The sequence below is a fragment of the Anarrhichthys ocellatus genome, unplaced genomic scaffold (genome assembly GCF_004355925.1).
Source record: "Anarrhichthys ocellatus isolate YVR2014 unplaced genomic scaffold, GSC_Weel_1.0 scaffold133, whole genome shotgun sequence".
NCBI classification, from domain to species: domain Eukaryota; kingdom Metazoa; phylum Chordata; class Actinopteri; order Perciformes; family Anarhichadidae; genus Anarrhichthys; species Anarrhichthys ocellatus.
The window spans coordinates 273,028-290,423 of NW_022280163.1; the positions used below are offsets into that span (position 1 = coordinate 273,028).

General features: G+C 45.8%; 1 protein-coding gene across 4 annotated transcripts; it reads right to left on the reverse strand.

Moving 5' to 3' along the window:
* Positions 1-6: 6 nt before the first annotated feature.
* On the reverse strand, positions 7-14,842 carry hmbox1b (homeobox containing 1 b). Of its 4 annotated transcripts, none has more exons than XM_031877324.1 (10): positions 13,902-14,842; positions 11,689-12,345; positions 6,862-6,947; positions 6,321-6,431; positions 4,405-4,558; positions 4,073-4,155; positions 3,687-3,782; positions 2,746-2,840; positions 1,987-2,070; positions 7-200 (listed from the first exon to the last, which is right to left on the reverse strand). In XM_031877324.1, the coding sequence occupies exons 1-10, from the start codon at positions 13,976-13,978 to the stop codon at positions 57-59; spliced, it is 1,587 nt and encodes a 528-aa protein (XP_031733184.1). In that variant the 5' UTR covers positions 13,979-14,842; the 3' UTR covers positions 7-56. The 4 variants fall into 4 exon arrangements, with proteins under 4 accessions (XP_031733184.1, XP_031733187.1, XP_031733185.1 ...); XM_031877327.1 differs by having other exon boundaries at positions 11,689-12,342; positions 14,451-14,731; XM_031877325.1 differs by having other exon boundaries at positions 2,746-2,837; positions 13,902-14,731.
* Between the last annotated feature and the right edge of the window lie 2,554 nt (positions 14,843-17,396).

A 17,396-nucleotide genomic window follows, 5' to 3' on the forward strand; every position in this document is an offset into this window, starting at 1 on the left:
CCCCCCTCTCGACTCTGTGTCTGTCCCCCCCCCAACCTTGTTTCCCCCCGCGCAGTTCATTCGTCCTCCAGGGACTCGGTCTTGATGTCGTTCGGGGCCCCTCCGGTTCTGGACAGGGCCAGGATGGTGTGGTTGACGGCGGCCATCTCCACGGCCAGAGAGATGGGGTCCTGGTGCTCGCTGTGTGCCGCGCTGTCCTCCTGAGACAGGGAGAGACCAAGGGCCACGGTCAGGAATCAGCATGTGAGCAGTAGCACCCTACCCTACTCTGACTGAGCGGCAGGCCTGTCAAGCTTTGGACTTCTGGGTGTTGACGTGGTGTGTGTGAGGCTGTGGAAAGTAGTGGTAGTGTCTTTTCTCATCCTTTCCAAAAACACAAGAGCAAAAGTGTAAGAAATTCATTAAACAGCTAGTGTAAGCTATAAGCGTTAGCATATATGGCTAACTAGCTGCAGTAGTAGCAGTAGTAGCCCAGTGTCACTGCTGGCTGTAAAGCCCTGTGCTGCTCTTTATTGAATCGGGGAAAGTTAACACGACAGGAACCGCTAAACTTGTAACCTAAAATAGTAAACTCAACGGTAAGTCCTCATCGCAAATGTTAGCAGTAACGTGTACGTCAGCTAAGCAGCCAAACAAGGCTACGCTGCAGAATAACCGTCTGCTCTTCCTCATCATACTCATAGTGCATATGAACTCCTTTTAATACCAGTCAGCTGGTAACATTATGAACCAACTCGTGTTAGCTTTTAAAATCGACCGGTGATAGTTGTCATCAGCTAGCAAAACAGGCTACTAACGTGTGCACCGCTGTCTGAAATCTGAAAACTGTGTCGCAGTGATCGATGTAAAGCCCAACATGTGCAGAGCGAGAGAAGAGAAAGCTTGACAGGTGTAGCAACAGTGAGAAATGGGGGCGAGGCTTAGCACATGTGATCAACAGTTAGCTTAGCTTACCATACAAACTGAAAGTAAGAGAAAAAAAAGATAGCCTGGCTTTATCCAAAAGTGGAAATATCTTTCAACTAGCACCTCAAAAGATCTCTAATCACCACGTTATACGTCCTGGAAAGTATTTTAAAGAAGCCACAGGAAGTCAGTTTGCCCGCCCAAAAAAGCATAACCATCTTTAACACTACAGCTTGTCTTTTTTAAACTTCATTTTTTGGAATGGCTTTGATACGACTAAATATAAAGAGTTAATCAGTGAGCTTTAGAGGTGCTAGGAGGCAGATTCTTTCAAAAAGTTAAATAAAAATGCTTCTGACTAGCTTCACATAAAATGACATAACGACGATCTCCGCTCAAGGATGGCAGTGGGAAAAAAAGTAAATTATTTAGAATATTGCCACTTCAAATGTCTTTGATTCCCTTTGAGGCTGAGTAGATGGATAGATGGATGGAGAGATAGAGAGATGGAGAGATGGATAGATAGATAGAGGTAATATGGTCTGTGACTGTAGAGCTAGAGTTTGTAACAGAGAAAAGGAAAACAGTTCAATGAGAGCTCTTCTGAAAACACAAGTTTTCAAATGATTCCTCATGATCAGGAAAGTATATTGTGACGTTGCATATGCTATGCTAACTCAGCACATCATCGTCTGTATATTCGGAGGATAAAGTACTATGATCATACAAGGTGCTGCGAACCAAAAACAAGGAATCAACATCACAATCATTATTTTGATTGTTTAAATCTAACTGAGGGTGAGCGTTAAAGTGACATGCTGCCTGATTACTGCAATCAGAGAATAAGTGACGGGACCGCTCTCAACCTCTGTGTGAGTGCATTGGGAGTTTCCTTTGCCCTCTCTTTGGACGGTGCATCCTGCGACCACATGCAGCAACGTAATCACTAAAACGCTGCTCCGAACGGTCCGCATGGCAACAAGAATCTAAGCCAGGGTAAGGAGAACCAGATCCTGCTACGCTACAAAGGAACATGCAGCGCGGTGGGTAACATGGTGCAGTGTTTCTGTGTGGATGTACCTGTGTTGGCGAGGTGGGCTCCAGTCGGTAAAGGCCAAAAGGTCGACTGAGAGGTCTCTTGTCAAAATAGGGCAGGTCACATGCCTGGAGGAAATAAAGGGCACCATTTAGCCAAGTAGAATAACAGTAAAAAAAGATTCTGAATGGTCTTCTTTCACACTTCACAGATTAAATGCGCCCTCTGTTCATTACTCATTAGCTTGAACGGTCAACTTTAACTTTGGCTCTTTTTACTCCAGCAGCCGTGACTTGACAGGAGGGTCAGAATGTTGTGCAATCAAGAGTAAAGCTAGAGGTCAGCTGTGGGTTTCTACAATGATACGGAGCGCTGCTACTGTCCATTGCTGCCGCTTAGTTTCCACTGGTGGCAGGAGAGAGCGGCCTTTAATTAATGTGCCTTGAGCAACAGCTTTGGGGAGCAATTCTTCACATTTATCTTTGGGGGTGAAGGGAAACAGCAGTTGAAATGTTCTTGTAATATCTCTGTGTGTGTATTTGTGAAGAGTGATGTGCCAGTGAACACCATAAGCTGCTGATCTCACTTATTACCTTTAACCAAAGAGAGGGGAGCTAATTAGTGAACTCTTAGTGAATACTGAGTCCAAGAACAGAGGAACCCTAGGATGTGGAGGGATGGATGTGATCGGTTGGCAAGAGGCTGCTCCATAAAAACACAAACAAATAAAAACCACAGCACAATAGAGAATGAGAAGGCTGAGGCTTCGATCAGCCCTCTGGTTCACAGTGCCGTCTCCCTACCTGCTCTGAGAAGTCGTTCCCATCGATGTCGTCGCTGTTGGAGTGTCCCCCTGGACTCTGGACGTCTATCCCGTGACTCTCCAGGATTGTGGCTTCTTGGAGGAAGAGGATGGATTGTTAGATTTACGATGGGTCACTGAGAATATCCCTCATTACATCCTAATGGGCAGTGATACTCCAGCAGAGGTGCATGAACTACAATTTGATTTAAAAAGGTTTTTTTAACCTCAGTGGCACTTTGTTAAGTTCACCTTTAAAATCTATTGCACATTGCACATTTGAATTATCACTGCTGATTTTCCTCTGTCAGAAAAAATGAGGAATCATAAAGGTAGACAGTGAACATTGATACCAGGTGGACCTCACAGGTGACATACTGAGTCAGCTGTGACTATTGAACACTGGGATCAATATTTATCGAACAGTAATGGATAAATGGTTGAAAAGTCTAAATTCTGCTACTCTGAACATTTTGTAGGAGAATGACCTGCAAACCTGACCACACCAACCTAAACATTAACATTTAAACCGTGACATTGTAAGATTATCCACTTTTATACAGTTAACAGTGATAAACAATCCATGTGCAGCTTGTCTGACAGGACCGTGGAGGTATGTAAACTAGCACATTAGCACCGGCTTTAGCCAAATGACACTGAATGTCTTCAGTTGTGTCCTTGAGTCCCTCGGCTTGCAGGTTAATGGACGTTCTGTTTTACAAATCTAATCGCCAACTAGGTCAATGCTGGCGGCAAGAGGATTTTGTTTTTGTTCACAGCTGTTATGGGGATGCCAGAAGTCATTAAACATATTAGGTGACCAATCAACAATCATCGAGCTAATTATAGTGATGATATGAATTCATGATGAGCCACAGTGCACAGCGTTGAAAAGTCTTAATTAATGTCTTAATGTGTGGTCCCTCCCCAAAGCCACATTACCGATGTTTGCGCGTCTCTTGATCTCTTTGCGGCGGTTGGCGAACCAGTTGTAAACTTTCAGGGAGGTCACCCTCTCCAGATCAGACAGCTTCTTCCCTGAAACAGATCACATGACACTCCGATCACTCAGTGCATCTTGGATCGCTTTCTCACCATTCACAATAATGCTTTTTCCATTTATTTATTTTTGTTCCAGTCTGTTCCAACCCTGTTTTTTGTTAATCCATCAGATCACAAGGCTGTGTAGGGAAAATCTCCCCGGTAACGTTCAGAATATTTACACTATACAGGAGTATTTGTCACCAGCAAATGAAGCCATTATCAATCACACATGTCAAATCGTTTGCATTTCATTGTTGCGTGGATCCCTGGTTTCGGGGGTTTACCTGGCTTCTGAATGACAGCATTGCAGGCGTTTGCTATCTCCTCCCGCTTGGCCTCATCTGGGTACTGGTTGTCGTTGAAGTAGCTAAAAATAGAAGACTCGCACTGATTAAATTAATTTCACTGCACAAGGACGACGTGGACAAACTGGAGTTGCGTGTGTGGCACAACGGAGCTGATATTAACGCTGTATGACAAGAGTTCAGAAGTCCTCGCAGAGGGCAGCAATGTTTCCTCAACTCCATGTGGAAATAAGCGAGGAGTTAGGAAACAAACTCCCATTCATCATCTTTAATCTACTGCTCTATCTCCCCTTCTCAATTCCCCCGCTCACCTCTCCATCACTGCCAGGCACTCTTTTCTCCAAGTGAAGCGACTTCCGCGACGCAGCCGGAAGGTCCCGGGGGCGGTGGTGATGGGGGGCGGGGTTTGCCTCCACTCCATTTCCTCCAGAGGTAACGGAGCTGGCCGCATGTTTAGAGTGGCACCTGGAAGCAGCAGTACGTTACACATGGAGAGGGTACAGGAGGAGCACCGACTGTGCCGGTTAAAGTCTAAAAACACAATGTAGTAATAACGTGTGTGGCAGCAGACAACAGCCAGAGAGCCCAGAATGCACGGCGCCTTCTGCACATCTCACACATTGTGATGATAAACCCGACTGAATAGTGCTGACAAAGACCGCGCTGACTCGTCTGAAATCACGACTGCAGCAGAGAAGAAAAGCACACAAAAGATTTGCAGTAAAAAAGAAAAAGCCTCATTGAAGGAGCCCCGTAACAGCTGAGATATCTATCGGGCTCGGTATCATAACCTCATTGTGAGCGCGGCCTAACTGGGTCGCCCAGCAACAGTGCGGGTTATTGAGCGCTGCATGAACGGGGCGTCGCTGTTCCTCTGCAGCAGTGATGGAGGCACATCTCCGTCTGGACAGAAATAGCATGGAGCCATTTGCACTGCTGTCGGTGTTGGCAGGGCTCCACCGAGGACGAGGCGTGGGGGGGGGGGGGGGGCTGTAGGTCGACACGGCACACGTGTATGTGCACAGCGGGGAACCGAAGCCAGCGTGAGGCCTGCTGGTTTTCTGCTGTTGACCAATAGCAGTGAAGTTGTGTGAGACGACGCTCATGTGCGTCTTGCCTCCACAAAAACAAAACTACCATTACAGCCACCTGATCGAGACAAGTTCACTTTGGACCTTCTATGTGTTCATTTACAAAACATTTGAAGAAAACCAAATTAATGGAGCAAGATAGACAAATAATACACAAAACAACACAACAGAACAGTAAGGGAAAGAAAAAGAGCTTCCTGTTTCAGCAGCATCATGAAACTCATTTGGTCCGCGATTTCGGCGATTTTGCTCGAAATCGCCGTCGCCATCTTGGATTACGGCCGTCGCCATGTTTTTTTTTTTTTGTATCTGATGAAGGGAAGTTACAATATTTGGAATGCAGAGGAGTGACGTAGAGACTCTGTATACGGCTCTCGTAGCGGCAGTCATCTGTCAATCACAGTAAGCCCCGCCCTAAAGCATTACCTGCTTTATGGTCTGTTTGACTCTAAATGGACCATAATGTACTAAATGAACATCATGCTGTATTGAAGAAGACTTGCAACTAGAGATTGAGACCATAAACTCATGTTCACAATGTTTACTGAGGTAATGAATCAAGAGAGAAGTAGAGTCATTTTCTCATAGACTTCTATACAACCTGAGGAGTCGCCCCCTGATGGTCAGTGGAGATATTTGTTAAGTATTATGACAGTTCCGCATCGGCTTCACTCATCAGAACCAGAGGTTGTCGCCTGGGTGCAACTCACCCTAAAGACTAACACTAAGTTAAAATTCAGCTCCTACAAACTGCTACTGTTACAACATCATCTTCCTTCTGATTCACATCACACTTCAACAAGCTTCCACTTACACATAAGGACTTCACATACTGTACATCTCATCACATCTCACTGTAGCACATAGAGCACAAGACGCCGTCTACTTCTACTTATCTCATTAGGAAAGTGCTGGCAGCAGCGTGTTTTCCTACTGTGCTTCCCTCTCTGCAATCCCCCCCCTGCTGTGATTAGTGAGCCTCTGCTTTCTTAACATCCGACTTTAAAACTCTCCAACTTGGGCTTTAAAGTGTTCAGAGTAACTAAATGAAACTCATTTGTACTACGGCCTTGATGACTACAGTGCATGCCTCTTCATCGCACAGCCCTTCAGCGAGCTGCCCGACCGGGCCGTACCTGGTGTGGTCTTCTCCAGCGTGTACCAGCGGTAGAAGGCCCTCTTCTTCTGCTCGCTCAGGTCGGAGCCGTGCTGCAGCAGCCAATGGGAGATCCTGCTCTGGCTGATGCCTGCAAAGACATCCAATCACAACTGAGTGTTTTGTGTCCGGCCCCGGCACAATTTGTAAACGACCGTTGGGAGAATTCAAGACAGACAAACTAGAGGCGGGGGGGTTTCTCTCTATTTAGCTCATGAATGCATTTCTTCTCCCATCGCTCACACAGGCCGTAGCCACTAATGCTGCTGGGCACTTAAACCTGACCTCTGATTTACACGCAAAGACCCAGCTGTAATGTCACAAACCCCTGCTAGCTGCCATGTGTTGAACTGAGATTCAAGGTAAACTCCTAAACCGTAAGTGCACATATTATTAGCTGTTGACATCTTCTCACTTTTCTGTAAAAGAAGCCGCCCTATCTCATCTTCTTTGTATTGCTTAGCATGTAAAACAGTATGTTTGTAACGGACAGCAGGGTGTCGGAGTGTGTCGGTACTAACCGGTAACTTGTGCCACCACGGCCTGAGAGATCCTCCTGTTCCCCAGGAACGCCTTGATCTCCTCTTTCACCAAGCTGCTGTCCCTCCTGCAGACACACAAACAGCAACAGCACTTAGCACAGTGCCGGCGGCCACATCTGAAGAGCCGGGCTGGGACTATGCATAGGGAGACATCCAACAGCATGTGAACGCACAAGGTGAGGGGACACATAACCAACAGACATCTAAAAGTCATGTAGTGCAGATTAGATGTCCCGACAGCTTCTTTATGGCCAGAAATGCACCTTTTATTTTCTCACTATTAACATGCATTCACACACAACCAGCTGTGCTGCATCATTTACATCAAATCTCACCATGTTTATCGATATTAATATGATATTGTAGGGTTGACTGTTAGGGATGCACTGATACTGACTCAAATGGCTGGATGGGGTATAGTGACAATGGGGCTGATCTATTCAATTCAGTTCTATGTTTAAATACCATCTACATTATATACTAGAATTTTAATTATACAGTTGAATTGTATGCTATGTATTTATTTGTCTCACTTTGTTTTAAAAGGTTATGAAAGTAATGTTTGAATCCAGCCTGACCTGCCGTTGCCTTCCACATAAAAGAATGGTCCCAGTCTCATCCACACGGTGAGGATACAGCTTATTACACACTGGTATCAGGTCGGTACTCGGTATCGAGTCAGATGGGTGTATCCCTAGTTGTTGCTTTCACTAAATATTTACACAATGAGATTTTTGATAGGAAATGACAGCACTTATGCCATATTACGATATTATGTAATCCAAAATCCAGGGCTGTCCACGACCAAAGACCAAAGACATTCTTAGTTGACCAGCATTCGTTTTGGCAACTAATTGATTAAATTAACAGATTATGTAAAACTCTTCACAAAGTATCACACCACTTTAAAGGTTTACCAGAGAATAAAGTTTCTGAGAAAACAAGTAAAAAGTTGACTGATCGACTCAGAGGGGACATCCCACCAAACCCTAAGACCGTATCCAGTCTCCCATCACAACATGGATCCGCTACAGTTCTATTACCAAGCACTAGTTTGGTATATTGTACAATAACAATAACTGAGTCACATGTCAGATAATTCTACCCATTCATAGGAACACTACAAAAACCAATGAGTCCATCATAATCTACGCTGCATTTTGACAGCATTATCCGTCTATTGTTCTTTTCTTTCATGTCTTCATCACATAATCAACGCAGCATACAGAGGAGAACAAAAGGGATGAACTTTTATTGAATTGAGCCACAATTTAAAAAATGTACTTGGCGGACACGTTCCCACCGCCTTAGTCCTCGGATGGTGAAACAGAAACATGCAGGGACCTGCAGGAATGGAAGGTGGTGAGTGAACATGTGCAGTCACACTGTGTACCCACCCTGCTTTCTGGCTGGGAGCCCGATCCCCTCCCTGATGCATACACAGGGACACGCACACAGCCGCACACAGCCGCACACAGCCGCACACAGCCGCACACAGCCGCACACAGCCGCACACAGCCGCACACAGCCGCACACAGCCGCACAGGGCTGCCTCGGCTTAATGCCCCATCCTGGTGCACACTGTGAACACCAGTCACATGGGTAGAACCGCGTTTATCCATTTCAACAATGCTGCATACTTTTACCGGAAGGCCTCTCGAGTGGGCACCTACCCCCCCCACCCCCGCCCAACTTTTAACAGCACTGGTGCTCAAACCCTACCATCACTTTGAACCCGGTCGGTATCCCAGATTCACACGGTCGAAAATGGAGAGCGCCCGAGTGCTCCGCTGGTGTATTTCTGAAAGGAGAAGGTGTCACGAGTCCTTGACATCCTGCATCAATATCCTCCACACCAGCCTCTTGCGGCGCAGCTAAAATTAGAGCTCAAAAAACGCTGCTTGTATCGACACCCGCTGAATCAATGGAGCACAAGCTGCTGGACGAGACTGAGGAGGAGGAGGAGTGGGAAGTGGAGGAAGGGGGTTGTGTGTGTTGTTGGAGGCCAACTCAAAAGGCCAAACCCTTGCAGAGACACTTAAAAGAGAGACAAAATCAGAAGGACACCGTGGGACGGTTGACCCAAACCGTGTGTCCCGCCCCTGCAGCCCCGCTGGGCCAGAGCGTCCTACAGGCGGAGGGGATGAGGGCTTTTTGACTGCCACTTCACTTCAGACATGTGGTTCGATGCAGAGGCAGCGAGAATGAGCGACTGGGAGCGCTAGCACAGCGATGAGGACAGAGGCTGAGCTCCGAGTGTCTATTCTTATTCCCACTGTTCAGGCAGGGCAGCTGGGAGGCAGTAGGAGGGCTGAGCGGAAGAGAGAGCGATAGATTATCATCACTGACACGTCACAATAATGGCTATAAAAGAACATGTAATACATAACTCATCTTTTCTTCAATTTAGAAACCATAGTGAATATAAGAAGTGGACGTATTCACTGTGACGTAATCCGTCGGTTGGTGGACTACGGCTTTGAAGCCTCGGGATGGCGTTATGGCCATCACCATCTTTGGTTTTTGAACGTCACCATCTTGGTTTTTTTCCAACCATAAGTGACACAAACAGCGGAGCGGAGTCCAACCGAACACTGACATTTTTAGGCGACCAAAATGTTACAATTATCTCTCACTGTCTGAAAACACACTGTGAAAGGGTTTCTAAGACGAAAACAGGGACAACTCTCAGACCGGACAACGCTGTGTTAGCAACCTGTCAATCACAAGGTAGCCCCGCCCTAAAGCATCCCCTGCTTTATGGTCTATTTGACTCTAAATGAACATCATGTTGTATTGAAGAAGACTTGAAACTAGAGATTGAGACCATAAACTCATGTTTACAATGTTTACTGAGATAATAAATCAAGAGAGAAGTAGAGTCATTTTCTCATAGACTTCTATACAACCAGAGGAGCCGCCCCCTGATGGACACTAGAGAGAATGCAGCTTTAAGACACTTCAGCATGGCTTCACTTTTCAGACCCGGAGGCTGCCTCCTGTTTGGAACGTGAGTTTCCCTCAAACCTCATATTATTTGATGTTACTTCTGTGATTCCATGTAATGATCTGGAGGTGCACGATTGTAAAAACTTCTCTTCTTTCCTTCTCACAAAAAGTCCTCTTGAACCCCTGAAGGCTTTTCCCAACGTTTGCAAGAGAATACTTGAGAATATTATGCATGATCTCAACAAGAACGCCTTTCATGCCCGTCTCTGTTATTTTGATACCCGTCACAGGACGTACATCTTTGTGTAGCACACGCTGTACAAGACAAATGTAGTACTCCTCAGGACTGCCATGTGATAAGGCACTCTGGAAATAAAATGTCTGTGCAGAGTGCAGACACTTCACCTTTTCTGTTTCTCCTTTATTCGTTGGCACTATTAGTTGCCATGTGCAATTCCCCCCTGGTTCATAAACACAGAAGTGAACGGTAGTAAATGCTCCATTCTGCTTCTGTTGTGGGGCTTACTGCAGGCGCTCAGCAGATCTAGAAGGTCTCACAGCTCCACGCTCCTCAGTAATGTACCTGAACCACCAGGGCTACATGGAGCCCCCCAACAACTGGGACTGCTCAGCTTTGGTCATCTAGTCAGGACACTACCAGTGCACACCTACTCCCACGTCGTTATCTACAGTACAAGCACTGCAGCACACCTTAAAGGTAACCTCTCTGCCCCGTGTCCCAGCCTCATTTGCATCAGAGCAACCAAACTCATTTAATGATGGCTTGGAATGCATCAATTATCAGTTAATTTCATTACATGACCTCGCTCCCATAATCACAGACTGGATAAAAAGCTGAAACGTCCACTCCCAATAATGAAAACTAATGTAACCTCAAAAAGGTTCAAACAGACAAATGCACTTACTCTACCTTCATAGATTAACCAACCACGGGCTCGCTGCTCTGTTAACAGTCTTTTCTTACTCAAAAGCTCCAGCACAGCTACAAAACGTTTCCAAAGTCAAGAATGAACTCTGAACCTCAGCGTTAACGCCGAAGCGAACCGAACCAAAAAGACATTTCAACACAAAAAATGAAGATCATGTGATCTGATCAAAAGCTCAGGAACTAAATTAAATTGGTGGTGAGATTGTTCTCTCAACTTCTGTTTCCAAAGTCAGGAATGAACTCTGAACCTCAGACTTTTTAAAAACGTGTACGATACCATAAACTTATTTGTCCCTACGAGGAGATTTGTCTTGACCTGGACCGCTGCACACATGATACGACGTATAGCTGCCTCCATAGCAGCAATAACAAAGAAACAATAAGCCCATCACACACACACAGTCCTACAGCGGCTGCACACAGTGGAGCTTTAGTGGAGCTTCCAGTTGGTCCTGTGTAGTTAACCCTAAACTGTGCTTCCTTGTCTTATCGTTACAGGTATTACCGCCAATAAAGACGATCGCACCGACTCCCGACACCGCAAAAAAAATCTATGAGGAAAGAAGGATAATACAATATAATAAGGTTTGCACCTATAGTGCTTTCTTGTGTGCTTTAAACACAAGAACATTTTGTGAAGTTTGTTCATTCATTCATCCGCTGTTCATTTCATACAGCAAGAACAGTATACTGAGATCTCGCTGCAGTGAAAGAAACCTTTCAAATCACCAAGAGACGACACGTTTTAGCTTTGTCGCTGTACTTACAGTAGATCCACAAACTCGGACGATGATGTGTCTTTTAAAGTTGGACTAACTTATGTTACTTATGTCCAACTTAATACATGAATACTAAAAAACTTTCCCAAATAAAGTTTTGGAGCTCACTTCACCTCCATCACCACTGACCTCATCAGCTCCTCCACCTTGTCGTCAATATCCAGGTCCTCCTCTGTCGCTTCAAACCCGAATGCTCGCGCTGCCGCCGCGCTGTTCACCGGGTATCTGGGCGGAGACAGCTTACCGTTGGGCGTGGCAGCCAGGCTGTCCCGGCCGTTCTGCGACAGAGCCACCAGTGAGACCGGTGAGGGCAGGACGGCGGACGGCGGCGGAGGGCCCGGAGGCGGGGATGTGTCGTAGCTGTTGCTAGGGGACGGCGAGAGCCCACCTCCGCTGCCAAACTGCGTCTGTGTGGCGGTGGAGATTTTGGATGAGGAGGAGGAGGTGGCTGCCGCCGAGTGATCGCCGGCGACGCCCTCACCTCCGTTGCACGTCACGGAGGAGGAGGTGGTGGTGGGCGCCGAGGCAGTGTTGCTGTTGTTGGCATTCGAAGCGGAGTTGTTGGCGCAGCCGTTTGCCCCGCCTACTCCGTAGCAGGACGAGGAGGAGGAGGAAGAAGAGGTGCGGCGGCCGAACTTGTCGCCGTGCTCCCGGTCCAGCCGGTCCAGAGTGTCGAGCGCGTGCAGGATCTCCTGCTTGCTCATGCCGCTGCGACGCAGCCGCTGCAGCAGATCTATCTGCTCGATGGTGAAGCGCGGCTCCTCGCTGAACTCAGACATCCTGCTGCTGGATGAGAGACAAGACAGACAGGTTGTGAGACAGGGGAGACAGAGGGGGGGGGGGGGGGAAGACAGGCAATGCAGAGGGAAGTTAAGGAAGTTAAAGATGAAGAGAAATAGAGATGGAGAAAAGGAGGAAAGTCAAACAGAAATGAGACAGCTGAAGGGATGGCAGAGGATTAAGTAGGAAAAGAGTGAAAAAGGAACGCAGTTGCAGAGAAATGAGAAGGATGGGAAGAGGAGGAGGGAGGCAGAGAGCGGTAGCGAAGGAGAGTCAGATGGGGTGAAGTAAAAAGAGAGGGGTGGTGAAAACTGCTAGAAGAAAATAAAGAGGCAGCAAATAAGTAAAGGAAGACAGGAGCAAGAGATAAGAGTTTAAAAGAAAGAAAGAGGGAGGGGAGGGGCTGGGCATAAAAATCTGCTATTTTTGGGAACCAGCCGGCAACGCGCGCAGAGTCACCTTGACAGCTGATGCTATCTTAACATTCTGAATGCCGTTCTTTAAGAGCTACAACATATCCCCGGCTCGGCGCGCCACCCACGCTTTGTGTTTTTCATAAGCAATTTGCAGTGCTCAAAATCAATGCGACTGGAATCAAGACTGCGGCAGATTTTTTTCCATCTTCTTTGCCAGCCCCGACCTGTGCTGATATGATAAACGGTTTAAAAGGGGTCACGGGCATTTTTTTCTTCTTCTCTACATCTGTGCGAGTCCAAGCTGTGCAGAGGACAGGAACAACCAAAAATTACTTGATTATGTCTGCAGTGTTTTGAAGTTATTGTGAAGGGAGCTAATATGACCATGGTGAATAGAATAAGCCTTTAAAAAAAGGTCTGTAACCCCGAGCTTTGAAAAGGAAAAGAACAATCGGCAACATTTCAGACTCGCACAGGGGGAAAGTCACTTTGAGTGGGCACTGAAATACATGACTTCTGTACCACAGGGTGGCTGAGCAGCACCGGAGAACATTAACTAGTTTCTTGAGTGGTTCATAGGCAGGCTATTAATGCCGTAAATCATTGCAAAACCTGTCACATCCCGGGGGTGAGACAACTGTCACACTGGTTACTTTAGCCGGAGCATGCAAGTGTATGTACTGACTGATACAGAGCTGCAAGTGTTGCAAGCAAAACTGAGCATTTGAAATCAGTAGCCATCCAGGGTCAAGTATTTACAAAAGTTAACTATTCCATTTAGAGGGTTTAAGTGGTTGACACACACACACGCACACACACACACACACACACACACAGAGGAACACAGATCCAGCCTGTGCTGCTTCACTGTAGGTCACAAAACACACCGGTGATGAGTTTATTATGAGTGACCCTACTTCTACTCTAATCAGAAGACAAGAGCCACTGAGGAGGGCCTGTCTTTGACAGATGGTACACCAACACATCCCTGACGGATTTGATCATCAACGTGATAACAGTGCAAACTAGATCTAGAACTCTTCAAAGCTCACACCAGAAAAAATAAATCATACATAACGACAGCCGCCAAACACGTAGGGTTTTGCATCATGCAAAAAAAAGAAAGAAATAAAGAAGCTTTCTTACCTAAATACAGGGCGCGTGCATGATGTATCAGATACTCCCAGTGTAAAGCTAACTCGTTTCCTAAATTGTCCCAACATTGACCACAGCTCATGGCACCTCTCCCCCGTCCATGTGTGTTTGTTTTGCTGAGGACCGTGGGCCCCGCGAGGAGAGCGCGAATCCGTCGCTCGTCTCGACGCTGCGGGAGAGCCACCGGCTGATGCTTTCACGCCCTTTGCCCAAAAGCTAGCGTTAGCAGGCGTGTCTGTGACGGACGGGCAGTGCCCTGCGTAACGTTACATTAGCCAGCTCGCAACCCTCTAAAAACCCAGAATGATTCCCGTCATTGCCAGCGCTGAGTGTATACCGACGACACCGGGCATCACAGAGGACGGCTGGAAACGTAACATATGCTATGTCGCTAGCGCTCGCGCTGTGGAACGATTAGCATAACATGCTAGCCGTGCCAACGCTGATACTAGCTGATGTTAGCCGCCGCCGCTGGCTAGCGGGCGTTTGATATTAATAACATCACTTTCACTGTTGTATTTCTCTAAGTACACGACTTACCTCGGTTCAAATCGTCCACTTAACCATTTAACCTTGGCAACTTGAGCAAAGACCCGCGGCGTCTTTTACTGCGGCCGACCAATAACGCAATATGACTACAGTGCCCTGTCCGACCCCTTTCCAAGGATTTCTAATCAGAAGCGAATTATTTGCCTCTCTGCTTTGTCTGTCTGACAACAGCCATATTGACAACCAACACCTCCGAGTAGCTACGAGGGAACTGTAGTTTTACTCTCACGGAGGGTCTCTACCACGCGCCGGCGTTCTTTACACTAAAAACTACAAGTCCCCGAAACAAGGGCGAGACGGGAGCTGATGGCTCACTGATCTACAGTTGTCACAAAGGGCGATGCAGTTTTTAATGCGACCACAGCGGCGGCTGCTCCCCCTCTGCCACCGCTGCTGCTGCCGCTGGCGCTGCTGGGGGGTGAACTGGGAACGCTATCCGGCTCAAGGGCCACTTGTACCGCCCGGGGAGCACCTCAGCAGCCCCCTACACCGCCAGACCGCTGAGGTTTGAAAAGTTGTTCAGGCGTTTTCACAGATATGTAATTGTAGTTTGGAAACAGATTCGTTGTTGATTTTAAATCCAGGAGAAGGCCGTTGTATTTCTTGTAAATGGAAAATGTTGGGATACTCATTAAATTGGTGGTGTTCGTCATGGGCCCCTAAAGTGACACAAACTAGACCAGTGTCCCCCATGTGTATGAAACCAATGACCAAAATAGTCATACATGCTGTCATTATGTTACTTATGGAATTATAGTAATAATATATGATTCCCCTTGTTTCTAGGGGCCCCCTTGCACCCCCCTAAGGACCCCACTTTGAAAACCATTGCAGTAACCACCACCAGGATCAGGACTAGGAGAACATCTGAAAACACACTATAAGGAGACATCCCATGATGACCCAGACTCTCCAAGAAGGCTGCCTCAGTAGACAAAAAAATAATTGTACAATCCAACAATTATGTACTGTTTGTGAATGTAAGAAACAGAAAATGGAGCAATCATAGCATCATCTATATAAGCAGAGCCGCCTAAGTTGTATTTACATGACTGGGCTAAGTTACAAAACTTGCAAACGTATAGAGACCTATTTACATATTTTTAGTGCTTAATATGTTTCAGAAGGGGTCGATCTGTTCGCTCAGCTGGTTCAGGAGGAAGACGGTCGGCAATGAGAAGAAATTAAAGCAGCTCTGGAGGGGGAAATGGATCCAGGTGGCCAACTTTGCATGCGCATCATTTAGACTGAAGCCCGTTTAAGTTAACCATTCATATTTTTGCTGTGCTATTTCTGCTTCATGTCAGCCGGCACCTGCTTTGCCCCTGCTCAGCTGTTATACTCCTCATATCAGTCTCTGTACACTCCAGAAATGCAGGCACAAGATGTCATTATAAGTTTTAAGGGAAGACACTACAGGCAAAAAAAGTGTTTTTCATGCACCGGTCAATTTATAGATTTTGGGCTATTTTGCTTCATTAACATGCCCTCTTTCAGACTAGTGGAAAAAAACATATATTTTACTAAGTTGTCTATTTGCGTCTTTAGATTTCTCCTAACTTCACCAAAAGTTACCATTAGGTAACTTAAAAAGTTACCATTAGATAAATGTCTTAATGTCTGTAATCATGGTGTCGTTTCATGGTGATATCTATTAGTTACATCTTTAAAAGTTAGAAATCTCCACTTCAGCAGCACTCACATACACCAAACTGCACTTTCATTCCATCTATATTCTGAAGATTTTTACAGAGGGGTTTGTTAGTATATCATTCATTTATACGACATATTATTACTAAAAACATGGAGAAAATTGATGGTATTTTTTAGGCAGCATTCTCTAAGTTATGGATTGATACAAAGAGATATTCAAAATTCTCTCTGTAAAAACATTTGACTCTAAAATATCAACAAGATAACAAAATAATTTTGAACCAGGCTTTGCAGTGTTCACATTTCTGTGCTGGAAATACAGCAGTATTAGCACACATGTAATAAGATAATGCTCCATTTGCATATTTAAACATAACATATCAGAAAACTAGTGATACAAAAAAATAATTGTCATAATTTATGTAATTAACCATGGAAGTTTCATTGCGACACCTATCAGTGAAAACGTTGACCCTGTTCACCTTAACCAAAGAAAGGGCTCAAATCAATGCTTGCTTTGATAGTGATGGTCAGAGGTAAGAGGGAGAAGGACGCGCTCAGTGTCAGGTAAAACCGTGGTACTTGTCTAATGCACAGTTTGATGCAGAGGTCACACTGTGGAAACCCCGAGCAGGGCAGAGCGAACGGTAAGTGCTCCGCTCTCCTTGAACACTCAACGTGCTTTTGAACGAGCCGGTTCGACCTCATCCACCTCAGTGGAGGTGTGAAACATTTGTACTGCACAAGAGACTATGATGAATAGTGCTGCTGTGAGAGCAGATGTCCTAACAGTCATGAATAATGCATAATGGACTCATCATATAAGGTGCTCGTATTTACAGACGGCTATATGAGACACACTGTATAGCTTCCACGGAGCAACACACATTTTGTAAATGAGTGCTGCAGAATCTGTGCCGTTCACAGAGAGGTAGTCACACTGCCCCCATGTGACAACTATTGTCCAAAAAGAAATCTTACAGAAGAGTTGGTTTGTACTTGACATTGTGTGTTGTTTGGGGAAGGTTGTCTCTGAGGGACTGAACCGATAGATACACAATCAGGTTACCTTTTATTTCTAACAGCTGAATCAGTGCACAAACACTATCTTCAGTATGAGAAGGAAAACATGCCATAACATTTGTTGTGATTGGTCTAAAGTCTGCAAATCTGGTGCGGACATTTTTAGATCACCTTTTTTTTAATAGTCAAAGCCAGTTTTTTTGAAAAATTTGAGAAAATGCTAACATTGTGTTTATCAAATATCAAACAATTTTTTTACAT

Bases quoted from the DNA above. Each gene is read 5' to 3' on its own strand.
- hmbox1b (XM_031877324.1), bottom strand. From the start codon at position 13,978: ATGTTGGGACAATTTAGGAAACGAGTTAGCTTTACACTGGGAGTATCT. The intron at 6,948-11,688 runs GTCAGTGGTGAT...GTGTGTCTGCAG, and splicing joins AAGGTGGAGGAGCTGATGAG to GAGGGACAGCAGCTTGGTGA. The intron at 4,559-6,320 runs GTACGGCCCGGT...TGCTGCTTCCAG, and splicing joins GCTGGAGAAGACCACACCAG to GTGCCACTCTAAACATGCGG.